Here is a 14,013-nt window from a genome sequence, read left to right as displayed (position 1 = left end):
AAAATAAGGATTATCCCAAACCACTAGCGTAGTGGCTAGGTTTGAAAAGGGTAAGAATTCATGCTAGCATCCCTTCAACATATCCCTCTCTTCATCTTTTTGCAAAAACATGTTTAGGCCAAAGCTGTTTTTTGAAAGCAATTTATTCAAAAAAGTAACTCCAAAGGCAAGACATATTTGCAAAATGGCCAGGAGGCATGTGGGAAATAGCCAAAGGGCTGAATGTTTTAAGGTATATAATCTCTCCATCTCACAACAGTCCAGAAGCATCTCATAAGACATGCTATGGACCAAAACTGAGAGACGATATTATTCCATTATTATTCCAGTAATGAAGAGATACTCATGCAATCAGCTTGTATGTTCAATTGAGCCCTGACTGAAGAAAAGAAGGCTGGATCAGCCGTAAAAATAACTGCCATTTGGTGTCAACTGGATCAGCCATTTTGACATGGTGCAATGAGGTGACTTTTTTGACAGAGCAAGGGACCTTACAAATATGCCAATATATTCTAGATCACAGCTTGCGGTGTCCTAAAAATAAAATAAAAAAGCAGGGGGGACCTTTGAAGTGTGGGCTGAGCTAGGATGTGGGAAGGTCAAGTTTCCACTTAGGGACGAAAATTTGCAAAATCATCCATGGTGACAAAAATATGGAATTCCCTTATGGCTTTGTTCTGTCAGCACTTCAAAAAGGCAATGTGGATTGGCTTGAAATGGTGTTTTCCCTTTCCCTTTTTAAACCCCACTTCGCTTACTGTCCTATTACCCAGTAGAATGCCGAATATCACCTTTGGAAAGGTGATGGTTGCTAGGATACCAACTAGCATAAGTTGGCCAGAGCCTGGCCTAGTCAGGCCTGCCCTCTCCTAGTCCTTGCCGTTTCTTGCCAAACCACAATTCGTGCTGAATTGCTTTTTGTCACTTGAACTCAGTCCTAGACTGGGACTTTCATACAGTCCTTTTGGGACCTGAAAATGTACAGGTGGTTCCAGAATCGGGACCTGTGCCCGGCCTTCCCACAATCCTTTGGTGTTCTGTGGTCCAACTGCACGGGAAGGGACTGTTTCCTCAGTGATGTCTGTCTTCATCCCTTTGCTTCTTGGAGCTGTGGTCCCTACTTCTCTCTTTCCTCTCCCTGTCTCTCCCTTCTTTGTCGCGGCTCCTTTCCTCTCTCGAGTGCCGCTCTCTGTCTCTCTCGCTTTCTCCCCATCCCTGCAGACGCTCCCTTGCTGGCCGCCTCTGCTCTCTGTTCCTCTCGTGGTCTCGATCCCTCGCTTTCCAGTCCCTCCCTCCCTCCCTCGACCAAGCTCGTCCTCTTTTATCTCCTGGCCCTTCTCCATAGAAATCACTGTTCATAGCGGGCAAATTAATGGGCTTCCGGAATGGTCTGTCCCTGCCTCCGAACCGCAACTGCCCGGACTCCTTTTTGCCCCCAAAGCCTCCGCCCAGCCGCCGAGGAATCCACCCTTTGAGGGTCCTTTCCAGCTCAAAGTCCACAAAGATCTCACGCTGGTCGATAATCAGTTTGTTGGCGTCTCGATGAGCTTTCAACAGCGCCCGTTCGTCTTTGTACTCGATGAAGGCGTAGCCCTTGGAAAACCCCGTGACCAGATCTCGCACCAGGCGGATTCTCCGGATGTCTCCGTAGCGGGAGAAGGCTTCCTTCAACTTGTCTTCTGTAGTCTGCAAGTTGAGTCTTGCTACAAACAGAGTGTTGTGGGGGTCTCCTGAGACACCATGGTTGGGGACATAGCGTGCCAACATGGCCCTCCAGACGGCACGGTCGTGGGGTTCCTCATCGGTACCATCAATGCTTCCTGCTTTGAGGGGGTCATACTCTTTCGCAATAGGTGCCCACTCGTTCATTGTCTGGAGAAAAGAGTCCCCCAAAATATATATATATATAAATACATGTCCCTCATCCCAAAGTGCTCTGTTCCCATTGAGAGAGGAGAGCTGGTCTTGTGATAGCAAGCATGACTTTTCCCCTTACCTAAGCAAGGTCGGCCCTGGTTGCATATGAAAGGGAGACTGGATGTGTGAGCACTGGAAGATATTCCCCACAGGGGATGGAGCCGCTGCTCTGGGAAGAACATCTAGGTTCCAATCCCTTCCCTGGCACCTCCAAGATCGGGCTGAGAGAGACTCCTGCCTGCAACCTTGGAGAAGCCGCTGCCAGTCTGTGTAGACAATACTAAGCTAGATAGACCAATGGTCTGACTCAGTATATGGCAGCTTCCTATGTTCCTGTGTTCACTGGCTCCTTGTTTAGAAACATAAGAATCTGCCTTATACCGAGTCAGACCATTGGTCCATTCAGCTCAGTATTGTCTACAGCTGGGGGTGTGCAACATAAATGCCCCAGTGGGCCAGAACCAACCATGACATGGTGTACAGAGGCTGAGGTCAATTTTCGGCACATTATTACAATAAAGAAAATTAAAAATATGAAGGAAAACAAGAGAGACACAAGGGGAAAGAGGGATGGTGTCCGTGGATTCTGTCCCAAGGGTGGGGGGCATTTGGTCTCAAGAGGCCAGCTGCATTGAACTGCTGCTGCTCATCAGTGGGAAAGGCCAAGAGCTCTTCCTGGCTCAGGCTGTTGCTGCAGGATATTCCTAAATGGGGGCCAGCAAAAGTCTCTGCAGGCTGGATCCAGCCCCCAGGCCTTATGTTGTCTCTGCTGACTGGCAACAGCTCTCCGAAGTTTCAGGCAGGAGTCTTTCCCAGCCCTACTGGGAGATGCTGCCAGGAATGGAACCTGGGACCTCAGATGCTCTTCCACTGAGCCATGGCCCCATCAGTGCTCACATGTAATCTCCCATCCAAATGAAAATCAAGGCAGGCGCTGCTTAGCAAAGTGGACAATTCATGGTCATTGCCACAAGACCAGCTCTCCTCCATGCTTGGGAAGGTTCTGCCTCTCACTGGTGGGCCGATTCACACTTGACACTGGGGGAAGCTTCGGTTAGTGCAAATGTCTTACACACAGCAGGCCCCAGGTTCAATAACTGGCATCTCCACTTGAACGGATCTCAGGGGAAAGGGCTGGGGAGACCCCTCTCTTAATTCTTGGGAGAGCTGCTGCCAGTCAGTGAGCTAGATGGACCGAAGATCTCACTTGATATGAGGCTCCTTCATTGTTTGCATGTTTCACATATTCAACGGCAGTGAGCTCCAACAGGCCTGACCCATGGAGTGGTACCCAACTGAACCCAGTGTGTGCCTGAACGTGTCCCCAAATCCTCTGCAAGGCGCAAGGGTCTTGTGACATGCAAGCAGAGGTTTCTCAGTAAGCAAATCAAAACACCACAGGTTCCCTTGCAAGAAGAACTTCTGGAAACCCTGCCCTACATCCGTGTAGATAAGACATGTCAAGTATGAAGCACCCTTCACGGTTCAAGGGCTAAGGAGCAGCGTGGGAAGAGTTTTACCAGCTGCTTCGGGGAAGCCGACCAGCAGGGCAGGAAGACCAGAGTCCTCTCAATTTGTTACCCCTCAGCAAGTGTGCTATTCAGTGGCACCAGGGGCGTAACTATAACAGGGCAAGGGGAGACAGTTGTCTGGGGGCCCACTGCCTTGGGGCGCCCCCCAGAGGCAAGTCACATGACTGACTCCCCCAGCCACACACCTGCCCAGGCTTCCTTCAGTTGTATGCATCCTCCAAAACTGATGTGAGTGTTAAGACCAGGAGCTACCAGAACAGCAGGTCTTTCTCTAGGACCATTCAATGACTCCACAATTTACAAAGCCTTTTAAAAAATAATTTAGGATGATGTTCTATTGTGGCATATAGATAGATAGATAGATAGACAGATAGATATAGATAGATAGATATACACACACATACACTATGCTTTTTGTTACCACTATTCAGCCTCATTTAAGATTTCTTTACTTCATGAGCTGAGCTTCGTGGGGGGGGAGGCATTTTAAAATCTTGTCTCTGGGCCCACTCCAACCTTGCTACGCCCCTGAGTGACACACTGACTGCCTCTGAACATGAAGGTTCCACTTATAGCCGTTGATTGGCCAATCTTTTCTGAACTGGTTTCCTTTTAAAGCCGACAAAGCAAGTATCGATCGGCAGATCTTGTGCCAGCGAGTTCCGTAAGCGAACCATGCAGGGCGCTGCAAGCTCCCGTCCCCGCGCCCAGCCAAAAGCCATGCTGCCCCTCCATCCTAAAGAACGGGAAGGGACTCCAGTTCTGAGCAAGACTAATAGCAGAACCTTGCTCCTTCCCCTGGGATTTCTGGAAAGAAGAGTAAACACTCACCAGACCAAATGCTGCCGGCTTACCAAGAGAGCAAGCAGGCTGTTAAACGGGCACTTCTCCCCCAGTAGCAGATTCCTTGCAGTCTGTCAAGGGGCAGGGATTTTGAGGGTGGGTATTTCCTGAAAGGCCGCATCCGCCCCACAGCCGGGATTTGCTCAAGAGGTTCCCCTAAGGGCCGCCCCATTGCAAGGCCCGGCGCGAATCTGCAGCCGGGGAAATAAAAGACGTGTTTGCTTATTGGGTTTACCCACGGGCGCCCTCTAATGGCAGGCGCTGGGTAGCTCACCTGATTGAGTGGTGCAGTCAGTCTCTTCTTCTCTCTCCTCACTTCATCATGTTGTTTACGGATCGTGTTGTGTGGATTGTCACTGTGCTTGGCAAGCCATTCAACTCTCCAGGCTGGCTTTCAAGAGTCACGTGGAGACTCGTGCGGATTCCTGGATCCTGTGCATAATTTACTTTGAAGCAGTAAGCATACTAAAATGGCCTGTATCAGTGGTTGGGCATGAGTTTTTTCTGATGGTGACAGTCATTATCATTGCTAGTACATTGCTAGTGCCATTCGGCCTATTTTTCATACAGATATTGAAATGACCATACATGCAATTGAAATGACCATACAACAAGGAGAGCTGGTCTTGCGGTAGCAAGCACGACTTGTCCCCTTAGCTAAGCAGGGTCCACCCTGGTTGCATTTGAATGGGAGACTTGATGTGTGAGCACTATCAGATATGATGGAGCCGCTCTGGGAAGAGCAGAAGGTTTCAAGTTCAAGTTCTCCAAGATAGGACAAGATTTTTTAATTGAACCAACAAACTACCAAAGCATACAGTATGTTGCCAGAGCACAATTATATACAAAGCAGTTGTTTGTACATCATATATCTACAAAGATTTACATACAAGGATTTGGAGACCCACAAGGTTATGAAGTATATGCAGGTAGTACTGTAACTCGGGGATGGGGGATTTCAAGGCACATCAGGTAATGGGGGGGGGGTATTTACATCCTACGTCCATTTCCACAATTTGTCCCATTGCTGTTTAGAAGAGATACTCTTGTCTTTTTGCACATAACCATACAAACGTTTCCAGAAGAGATTTACTGTCACATCTGCATGAACCTCTTGGTCGCGTCTTCCCTCCCTATTCCTATGCAGGAGCATTGCATAAATGACATACAGGTTTACTAACCTGATTACGAGGAGGGGAACGTTCCAATTCCCTAGTATGAGGGCACGCGTTCCGTCCCGTTTCCTTGAAGGAGATCCCTGCCTGCAACCTCGGAGGAGCCGCTGCCAGTCTGTGAAGACAATACTGGGCTAGATAGACCAAGGGTCTGACTCAGGATCTGGCAGCTGCCTATGTCCCTATGTAACTGCGTGGAAAGAAAACGACGATTGGCCACTCTTTCCATTTCCTGGTGACTGCAGACCCTGCAGGTAAAGGTGCAGCCTCCAGCCCTGTCGCGGGTCTGGGACTGGGACTTCCAGACTCCACCCTTCGCCTCCTCCAGGGCCATCTTTACCTTCTCCGCTAGCCCCACCTCCCTTTCTGGCCTTTGATTGGGTCCTTGGGAGCTTCCCCTGAAGGCAGATTGGAGGGATTTGGTCACAGAGACGAAACTTTTCAAAGAGGAAGGAAGTTGGGGGCTGTTTGCGCAGGAGTCCGGGACAGCGATCGGGGGGACCCTTCCTGAACTCGCCCTCTCTCTTCCCCGTTGGGTCTCTGCAGACACCCTCGGAGTGGCATGCAGGCTGAGCAGCCACAGCAAGAAGAGGGGGAGGAGGGGGAGGAAGAGGCCACGGGCGGGCCCGACCGTGCTTTTGGGAAGAGCCCCTTCCAGCTGACGGCCGAGGACGTCTATGACATCTCTTACATCCTGGGACGGGAACTCCACAAAATCAGCGGCGGGCCCCGCCTGGAGGTGCCCGCAAGGGTGGCCCGGCTGCAGTTCAAAGTCGTCAGCGTGCTGGAGATGCTGGAAGCCCTGGTGAACGAGAACAACCTGGCCGTGGAGGCGCTGAAGATGGAGAGAGACAGCCTGAGAAGGGAGGTGGAAGCGCTGAGGAGACAGCCGGGGGACGGCCGGGGGGGTGCCGAAGAGGTGGGTCCCCCTCCCCACCCCCAGCTGGTGCTTGCTTGCTTGGCCCAGGAGCGCAGGGCAGGAGAGCTGGTCTGGTGGGAGCAAACACGACTTGTCCCCTTAGCTAAGCAGGGTCTGCCCTGGCTGCAGATGAAAGGGAGACTAGAAGTGTGAGCACTGGAAGAGATTCCCCTCAGGGGATGGAGCCGCTCTGGGAAGAGCATCTAGGTCCCAAGTTCCCTCCCTGGCAGCATCTCCAAGATAGGGCTGAGAGAGATTCCTGCCTGCAACCTTGGAGAAGCCGCTGCCAGCCTGTGAAGACAATACTGAGCTAGATGGACCAAGGGTCTGACTCAGTATAGGGCAGCTTCCTATGTTCAAGGAGAGGAGAGCTGGTCTTGTGGTAGCAAGCATGACTTGTCCCGCTGGCTAAGCAGGGTCCACCCTGGTTGCATTTGAATGGGAGACTAGAAGTGTGAGCTCTGTAAGATATTCCTCTTAGGGGATGGAGCCGCTCTGGGAAGAGCATCTAGGTTCCCAGTTCCTTCCCTGGCAGCATCTCCAAGATAGGACAAGATTTCTTTATTTTTAGGGCTGAGAGAGACTCCTGCCTGGAACCTTGGAGAAGCCGCTGCCAGTCTGTGAAGACAATACTGAGCTAGACCGACCAATGGTCTGACTCAGTATATGGCAGCTTCCTATGTCCTTAGGGGGCCCTGTTGGGGTGCGGGGCATGGGGCAAATCAGCCCCTTCTCAATGTTAATGGCGGCAACCAGAGTGGGCCCAGGCCGTCAATCCCCCTAAGGTCAGCCCAGGTGCTGGGCTCAGTCTGTCCAGGATGCTGAGCTTCCGACTGCAGACAGATCAGTCATACGGGGACTGGCTGGAGTGACTCACTGCTGGGGAAGGGAAATGCACCACCCCTGCGCAGGAGGAGAAGTCATCCTGCCCTTCTGTTCCGTGCTGGTCAGGTCTTGCCCAGTTCTGGGGCCACCCCACACTTTAAGGAGGGCGCTGCTGGTGTACTGGGATGGGTTCCGAGGAGGGAAACCGAGTCCTAGGAGGGATGAAGGAACTGGCGCTCAGCCTGAAGAAGAGCAGACGAAGGCAGTGGCGGTGTGAGGTGGAGAGTGTAGGAGAGCGCTCTTTAAATATCTGGAGAGCTGTCACAGGGAAGCAGCAGCAGTTTTGTTCTCTGAATAGAACCAGTGGGTTGAGGAAGTGAGAGGCAGAGGATTTGGGCTAGGCCAGGGGTTCCCAGCCTGTGGTTCTCCAGAAGTTGCTCGACCACAACTCCCATCGTCCCCTGCCACGATAAATTGTAGCTGGAGGTGATGGGAGTTGTCGTTCCGTGGCATAAATATTTTAGTGGAATTTCATTGTATTAACCTTGGGATGAGTTTTATGAAGGGCGGTATCTACATTGAACAAACAAACATGTGCCACAGGTTAGGAGCCCCTGGACTGGATATTAGGAAGACCTTCCTGACTGCCAGGGCTGTTGGACAGTGGAACAGCCTGCCTCATGCAGTGGTGGGCTCTTCTTGGCTGGAGGTTTTGACCCAGAGGCTGGATGCTGGAGCAGTTTCCTGCTCTGAGCAGGCGTTGGGCTAGAAAACTCTCTTTAAAAGTTGATTATTCCACTCAAAGACATTCAGTCTGTTCAGATATCCCAGGCTTGAGGGACAACAGAGAACTAACTGCACCATGTCTTTGGTGTCCAGAGAAGATCTGCCTCTCTGGAATTCACACACACACTCAAAAGAGGCCTGAACTCTCTCTCCTGTCATCTGTCCTCAAAATGTGGGGTTTAATTATAGACTCCAGCTCTACATGGAGGTTCAATTGAGCGATCAGGGCCAGCTGCTGGTGATGGTCCGGTTTTCTCCATTCTTTTGCTGCATTAAAACAAACAACAACACACGCCATCCGAAGCCTGTGGCCATTACCGTATCTTGTGGTGATGAGTTCTGTACTTTTCAAAACAAACCAGCTGGCAACAGCTTTTCCAGGTCCGGTTCCGAGGTTTGGAGACCGGTGATGGTCCTAGGCATTATGTCCTCTGGTGGATCCTCCGGTCGCTTGGCCCTAGTATAGAGGGCAGCAGCAGCTTGCTGGTGGTGACAATGGATGATAGGGACAACTACTGCTGCCCCTACAGATGTGGGAGGGGGGAGAGGAGGAGGAGGAGGAGAAGAAGCCAAGAAGGGAGACCTAGGATGGTGAATCCTGGTCCATTGGTCAGGGGCTGGGGAGCCAATGATGGTTGCTGGCACCACAGTATGCCAGGAGAGCTGGTCTTGTGGTTGCAAGCATGATTTGTCCCGTTTGCTAAGCAGTGTCTGCATATGAGCACTGTAAGATCTTCCTCTTAGGGATGGGGCCACTCTGGGAAGTCTTTAAAAACAAAATAATATTCGTCTTTAAAAACAAATAATTCAGAGGCCCCTCATAATGTGAGGCCCTAAGGTGTCACTTACTTAGCTTGTGCCTACACCCGGCACCAGGAACTGCCTGCCACAGTCAGGGTTTCTCCATCTCTGGCTGTCTTTTAAAAGACCCTGAAAACACACCCATTTTCTGAGGCTTTTAGCAACAAATATTTTTTTACATGTTTTAATGGTTTTTACTTTGTGAAACTGTTTTGTTTTTATGGTCGGATTTTTAAACCACGCATACTGTCAATACATATATGTATTTATTTACACAGTCAGACAGGTGTCATTGACTGGTTTGTTTTATCTAGACATCGAGTCCTTCCCAAGGACCTGGGATGGCTGGATTTTATTGTCAATATTGTTCTTGTTGTTATTATAAATATCGTCGCAGAATATAGGCTGTTCCCAGTAAAGTTGCTTTTTGTAATTGGCGGATGGTGATTTCTGTGGTGCTCTTCAAGATGTTTTGGAATTGCACCTAGGGCGCCAATTACCACTGGGATTATTTGGGTCTTTTTCTGCCACAGCCTTTCAATTTCAATTTGTAGATCTTTGTATTTGGTGATTTTTTCTGTTTCTTTTTCTTCTATTCTGCTATCCCCTGGTATTGCTATGTCGATTATTTTCACTTGTTTTTCTTTCTTCTCAACTACGGTTATATCTGGTGTATTGTGTGGCAGATGTTTGTCTGTTTGTAGTCGGAAGTCCCACAATATTTTTACATCTTCATTTTCTTCAACTTTTTCAATTTTATGGTCCCACCAATTTTTGGCTACAGGTAACTTGTATTTTTTGCAGATGTTCCAGTGTATCATCCCTGCTGCCTTGTCATACCTTTGTTTGTAGTCAGTCTGTGCGATCTTTTTGCAACGGCTGATTAGGTGGTCCACTGTTTCATCTGCTTCTTTGCAATTTATTTATTATTAATATTAATAATAATTCAATTTCTATACCACCCTTCCAAAAATGGCTCAGGGTGATACAATCAATGATAAAATACATAAATAAAACCAATGCTACAATTCAGTTTTTTTACATAATGGGGCAGGACTTGAGAAACCCTATTTATCTGAATCCAAGGCTAGTCCACCCTCCCCCAACAATCCTTTGATGTTAGAAATTAGGGGGTCATCCTCTTTCTTTTAGGTAAATATAGGTGTAACCTGTATTTTTAAGGGGATTGCCTTAAATTCAGAGTCGCCTTCTATTCCATAGATATGGGTTAAGTGACTGACTCAAGGCCACCTAGTGAATGTGTAGCAGAGCAGGAATCTGAACCTGGCTCTCTTTCAAGTCTTGTACCTCTGTTATGTTGCCAACGCTCACTGAAGCCATTCCTGAAGATTTCCCCCGCCTGCCCTGCCTTATCACCAGGTAAACCTCGGGCCAAACAAGATGGTCATAGATCTCACGGATGCAAACCGGCCCCGATTCACGCTACAAGAACTACGGGAGGTGCTGCAAGAACGGAACCAGCTGAAGGCCCAGCTTCTGGTTGCACAAGAAGAGCTGCAGTGTTACAAGAGGTAGACCACCAGTGAGAGGGAAGGGTGGTTGGAGGCAGGCAGCTCTTTGGTTTGAGCTGAAGCAGCACCCTAGAATTCAAAATGAGCTCTGCAGAACTTGGAGGCAGTCATTCTTTGCTCAGTTGATCATGAGCAAGCTCTAAAAGGGACACCCCCCCTGCTCTGCACACTTTTCTTGTAACTAGTGGTATACTACTTCTGTACATGGAAGTTCCATTTTGCTATAACAGAGCCATTGATAGGCCTATCCTCTATTAATCAAATCAACACCTACTATTACTTATATATACCACTTTCCAACAAAAAGTTGAAAGTGATTTACACAGAAAAAGAGAGGAAGAATGGTCCCCCGTCCCCCAAGAACTCATAATCTAAAAAGAAACACAAGGGAGACACGTGTATGGTAGTCATAGGAATCAGAGTGCAAAATGGATTGGATAAGGAAGTAGCAAGGAAAGTGTGCCGTCGAGTCTGTGTCAGCTCCTGGCGCCCACAGAGGCCTGTGGTTTTCTTTGGTAGAATACAGGAGGGGTTGACCATTGCCTCCTCCCATGCAGTATGAGATGATGCCTTTGCCGTTGTCACTGAAGTGATCATTCGCCTCCAGCACCTTCCTGTAATCACTACTGCCTGATATAGGTGACTAAAAATATATATTTACCAGACACAGTCTTGGAAGCACACCGGCGGGGATTCAGACTAACAGCCTTTTGTGCATAGGAGATTTTGTGCATAGCTTTGACACTCAAGGAAAAACAAAGACAGCTTTTCTCTCTCTTGCCAGTGGCTTCATCTCACAGAAACAGGATCAGACTGAACCAGCCCAGAAGGAACCTTCCGGTCCTAGCACGGAAAGGGAGGAGAGAGCCATTATCAGGAAACTGTGAGTAATGCAGCTTCTCGTTCAGAAACAGCATGGAAAGAGCTAAATAAATGCACAAGGACTCTGCCTCTGGCCACAGCCTGACACTTAAAAAACAAGAAGAAGCATTGATTGATATTAAGTTTGTAAAAATCCATGGCTAAAGCAGAACTTGACACATTTTCTTTGGATTTAGGAGCCAGCCAAAAAATTTAGGAACCAGACAATGGGCACGTGCCAAAGTCACCAGACTTATTTATTACATTTCTATACCACCCCAAACTTGCATCTCTGGGCGGTTTACAATTAAAATCATTTAAGACTTCAAATCACTTAACAATTAAAATTATTTAAGAAATTAAAAATTTTTAAACATTTAAAACCCAGTATTAAAAAAGATGTTGTTAATAAGAGATGGACATTGTGGGTGGAGACAGTAAATGGGCTTCTCTTTATCCCCTTGACTAGTAACATAGAACAGAAATGGGGCTGGTTGAGGCAAATAAAGATTTTCTTAAATAACTCCGCCTAGTCTACTTTAGGCACCACAGTTAAATTTCCAGATGTCATGATTCCCTGGCGTCTAAGATGTATCAAGCACTGGGTAAAGATGTGCAAGCAAGCAAACAAGCACTCTTCACTATCTGTGACATAAGTAACCACAACACTGACAGTTTCAGGGTATGCATATTTTCTGGTGAATCCTTTATCCCCTGCAAAAACCCGCACATTCTTTTAAAATGTCTAAACTTTCAGAAGAAAATAGTTTTCCATCGTTTTAGACCTGCAAGATCGCAATTTGATTATCTCAGTTTATTGGTTCATAATCCTTCAGCCTAACCTTTCTACGCCATTCTTAATTTTGATTTTGTTTTTATTTCCCCCTCTTCTGCCTCTCAACATCAAGTGCTTGAATCTGGCAACCTGTTGTATGCTGCTGCCTTGAGTTCCATCACGAAAGGAAGGCAGGATAAACGTGTAATAAAACAAAAGACACCCTCTCTTTTCAATTGCAGGTTTGCTTTTAAAAGGCCAAGATGAGGCTCTGCCAAGTTATGCCTTGAGGACTCTGGCTGGATAGGAAGCCGAAAACTGAACGCCAAGAAATCCACTAGATGAAGGTCTTGTCAACTGTTGTTGTGGTCGCAGGAAGTTTGAAGAGTTGTGTTTACAACTTCAGCCGCAAACTTAGCATCCTCTCGTTAGGATTGCTCACTGATGTAAAAAGCACGGCCACGTCTCTCGTCTTTGTCAGAAGTGCCAACTTTCTACTGGGAATGCTTATGTCTGCAGAGGGCAGAATAAATGCACATACCTTTCTGTAGAGAATAGTTTTCAAAAGGCGTTTGCTAGTGTTGCTTTGCACTTTTCACAGGGAGAAAGAAGCTGCATATCTGAACTGTGCAAGCCTCTTGGATTATGTTGGTGGAAGACCGCTTAGGAGGTGGCCTTAGAATGGATTATTAACCCATCTCCAAGCTGCGTCTAAGTCACTTGAATACAGCATGTGGTGATGCTGTTGATGCAGGAATAGGTTTCTTAACCTTGGGCCCCCAGATGTTGGACTATAACTCCCATCATCCCCAGACATGGCCTTTGTGGCTGAGGATGATGAGAGTTGTAATCCAACAACATCTGGATGCCCAAGGTTAAGAAACCCTATGAGAGCAGCCTTCTTGAATCTGGCCTGCTGTCCTTTAAGCACAAAAGCAGCAGTGGTATATTGCTTCTGAACATGAAGGTGCTACCTACCTATCATCGTTGAGAGCAGTCAACAAATTTAATCTACATCTATTTGGCTACTTTTAAAAAAATGCCAGCTAAGCTAGTGGCTGACACCACATCTTGTAGCAAGGAGTTCCACAGATTTGTTATGCTTTTTTGTGCGATGTAGAAATTTGCATCTCCCACCAGAGAAGCAGGGATACTAATCACTACACTAAAGAGGGTGCTGTAAAGAAGAGTGGGGCGGGGGAGGAAGAGAGATGGAGATGGGAGAGGTCCCAAGTCCTCTTTAATATAGCAAGCTGCAGGATCTGAAGCCTCACTCTGCATATGCAAGCCCAGGCCTTGCATAAGGTTAAGAGGGGTGTCTGGGATGACAATCCAAGTAAAAATAATTATTTTTCGCTTACATTTTTGTCAGAATATAATCAAGGTTGTAAACGGATATACAAGAGGGAAAACAGCATACTGAAATTGCCCCTTTGAAGGAAAACACACATTGAGTAACAGCAGGAGAGAGGGCATGCCCTCAACTCCTGCCCGTGGCTTCCAGCGGCATCTGGTGGGCCACTGTGCAAAACAGGATCCTGGACTAGATGCGCCTCCTTGGGCCTGATCCAGCAGGGCTGTTCTTATGACACTCAGAATAGGAACAGCAATAGCCAAAACCCATTTTTAAAAAGCAGCTCCTGAAAAAGGCCCCCCCAAATAAGTTAGGTCTTAGCTGCCTGTTGAGAGGTAGCAGCCTGGGGAGACAGACCAACTTCCTTTGGAAAGGCATTCCATTGTCCTGGCAGTGCTGCAAAGGAACATAAGAAGCTGCCATATACTGAGTCAGACCATTGGTCCATCTAGCTCAGCATTGTCTTCACAGGCTGGCAGCGGCTTCTCCAAGGCTGCAGGCAGGAGTCTCTCTCAGCCCTACCTTGGAGATGCTGCCAAGGAGGGCACTTGGAACTTTCTGCATACAAGCAGGCGGATGCTCTTTCACTGAGCTACAGCCCCATCCCCTAAGGGGAAGATCTTACAGTGCTCACATCTTCACCCACCCAGGTGCAAACTTAGGTGGACCTTGCTTAGCAAAGGAGACAATCCA

General features: G+C 48.1%; 2 protein-coding genes across 4 annotated transcripts; one reads left to right on the top strand and one right to left on the bottom strand.

Annotated features, from left to right (window-relative positions):
• Window positions 1–125: 125 nt before the first annotated feature.
• SNRNP35 (small nuclear ribonucleoprotein U11/U12 subunit 35) lies at window positions 126–5,613 on the bottom strand. Of its 3 annotated transcripts, XM_053279271.1 has the most exons (4): window positions 5,474–5,607; window positions 4,567–4,724; window positions 4,281–4,483; window positions 126–1,872 (listed from the first exon to the last, which is right to left on the bottom strand). In XM_053279271.1, the coding sequence occupies exon 4, from the start codon at window positions 1,867–1,869 to the stop codon at window positions 1,072–1,074; it is 798 nt and encodes a 265-aa protein (XP_053135246.1). In that variant the 5' UTR covers window positions 1,870–1,872; window positions 4,281–4,483; window positions 4,567–4,724; window positions 5,474–5,607; the 3' UTR covers window positions 126–1,071. The 3 variants fall into 3 exon arrangements, with proteins under 3 accessions (XP_053135246.1, XP_053135245.1, XP_053135247.1); XM_053279270.1 differs by lacking the exon at window positions 4,567–4,724 and having other exon boundaries at window positions 5,474–5,613; XM_053279272.1 differs by lacking the exon at window positions 4,567–4,724 and having other exon boundaries at window positions 4,304–4,483; window positions 5,474–5,613.
• Window positions 5,614–5,790: 177 nt separating this feature from the next.
• On the top strand, window positions 5,791–12,533 carry RILPL2 (Rab interacting lysosomal protein like 2). The gene is made up of 4 exons (XM_053279273.1): window positions 5,791–6,386; window positions 10,179–10,330; window positions 11,115–11,213; window positions 12,209–12,533. The coding sequence occupies exons 1-4, from the start codon at window positions 6,030–6,032 to the stop codon at window positions 12,231–12,233; spliced, it is 633 nt and encodes a 210-aa protein (XP_053135248.1). The 5' UTR covers window positions 5,791–6,029; the 3' UTR covers window positions 12,234–12,533.
• Window positions 12,534–14,013: the final 1,480 nt, after the last annotated feature.

This window comes from Hemicordylus capensis, chromosome 15, assembly GCF_027244095.1.
Source record: "Hemicordylus capensis ecotype Gifberg chromosome 15, rHemCap1.1.pri, whole genome shotgun sequence".
NCBI classification, from domain to species: domain Eukaryota; kingdom Metazoa; phylum Chordata; class Lepidosauria; order Squamata; family Cordylidae; genus Hemicordylus; species Hemicordylus capensis.
The sequence above is the reverse complement of the archived record's forward strand: the minus strand, read 5'-3'. Positions and strand labels throughout refer to the sequence as shown.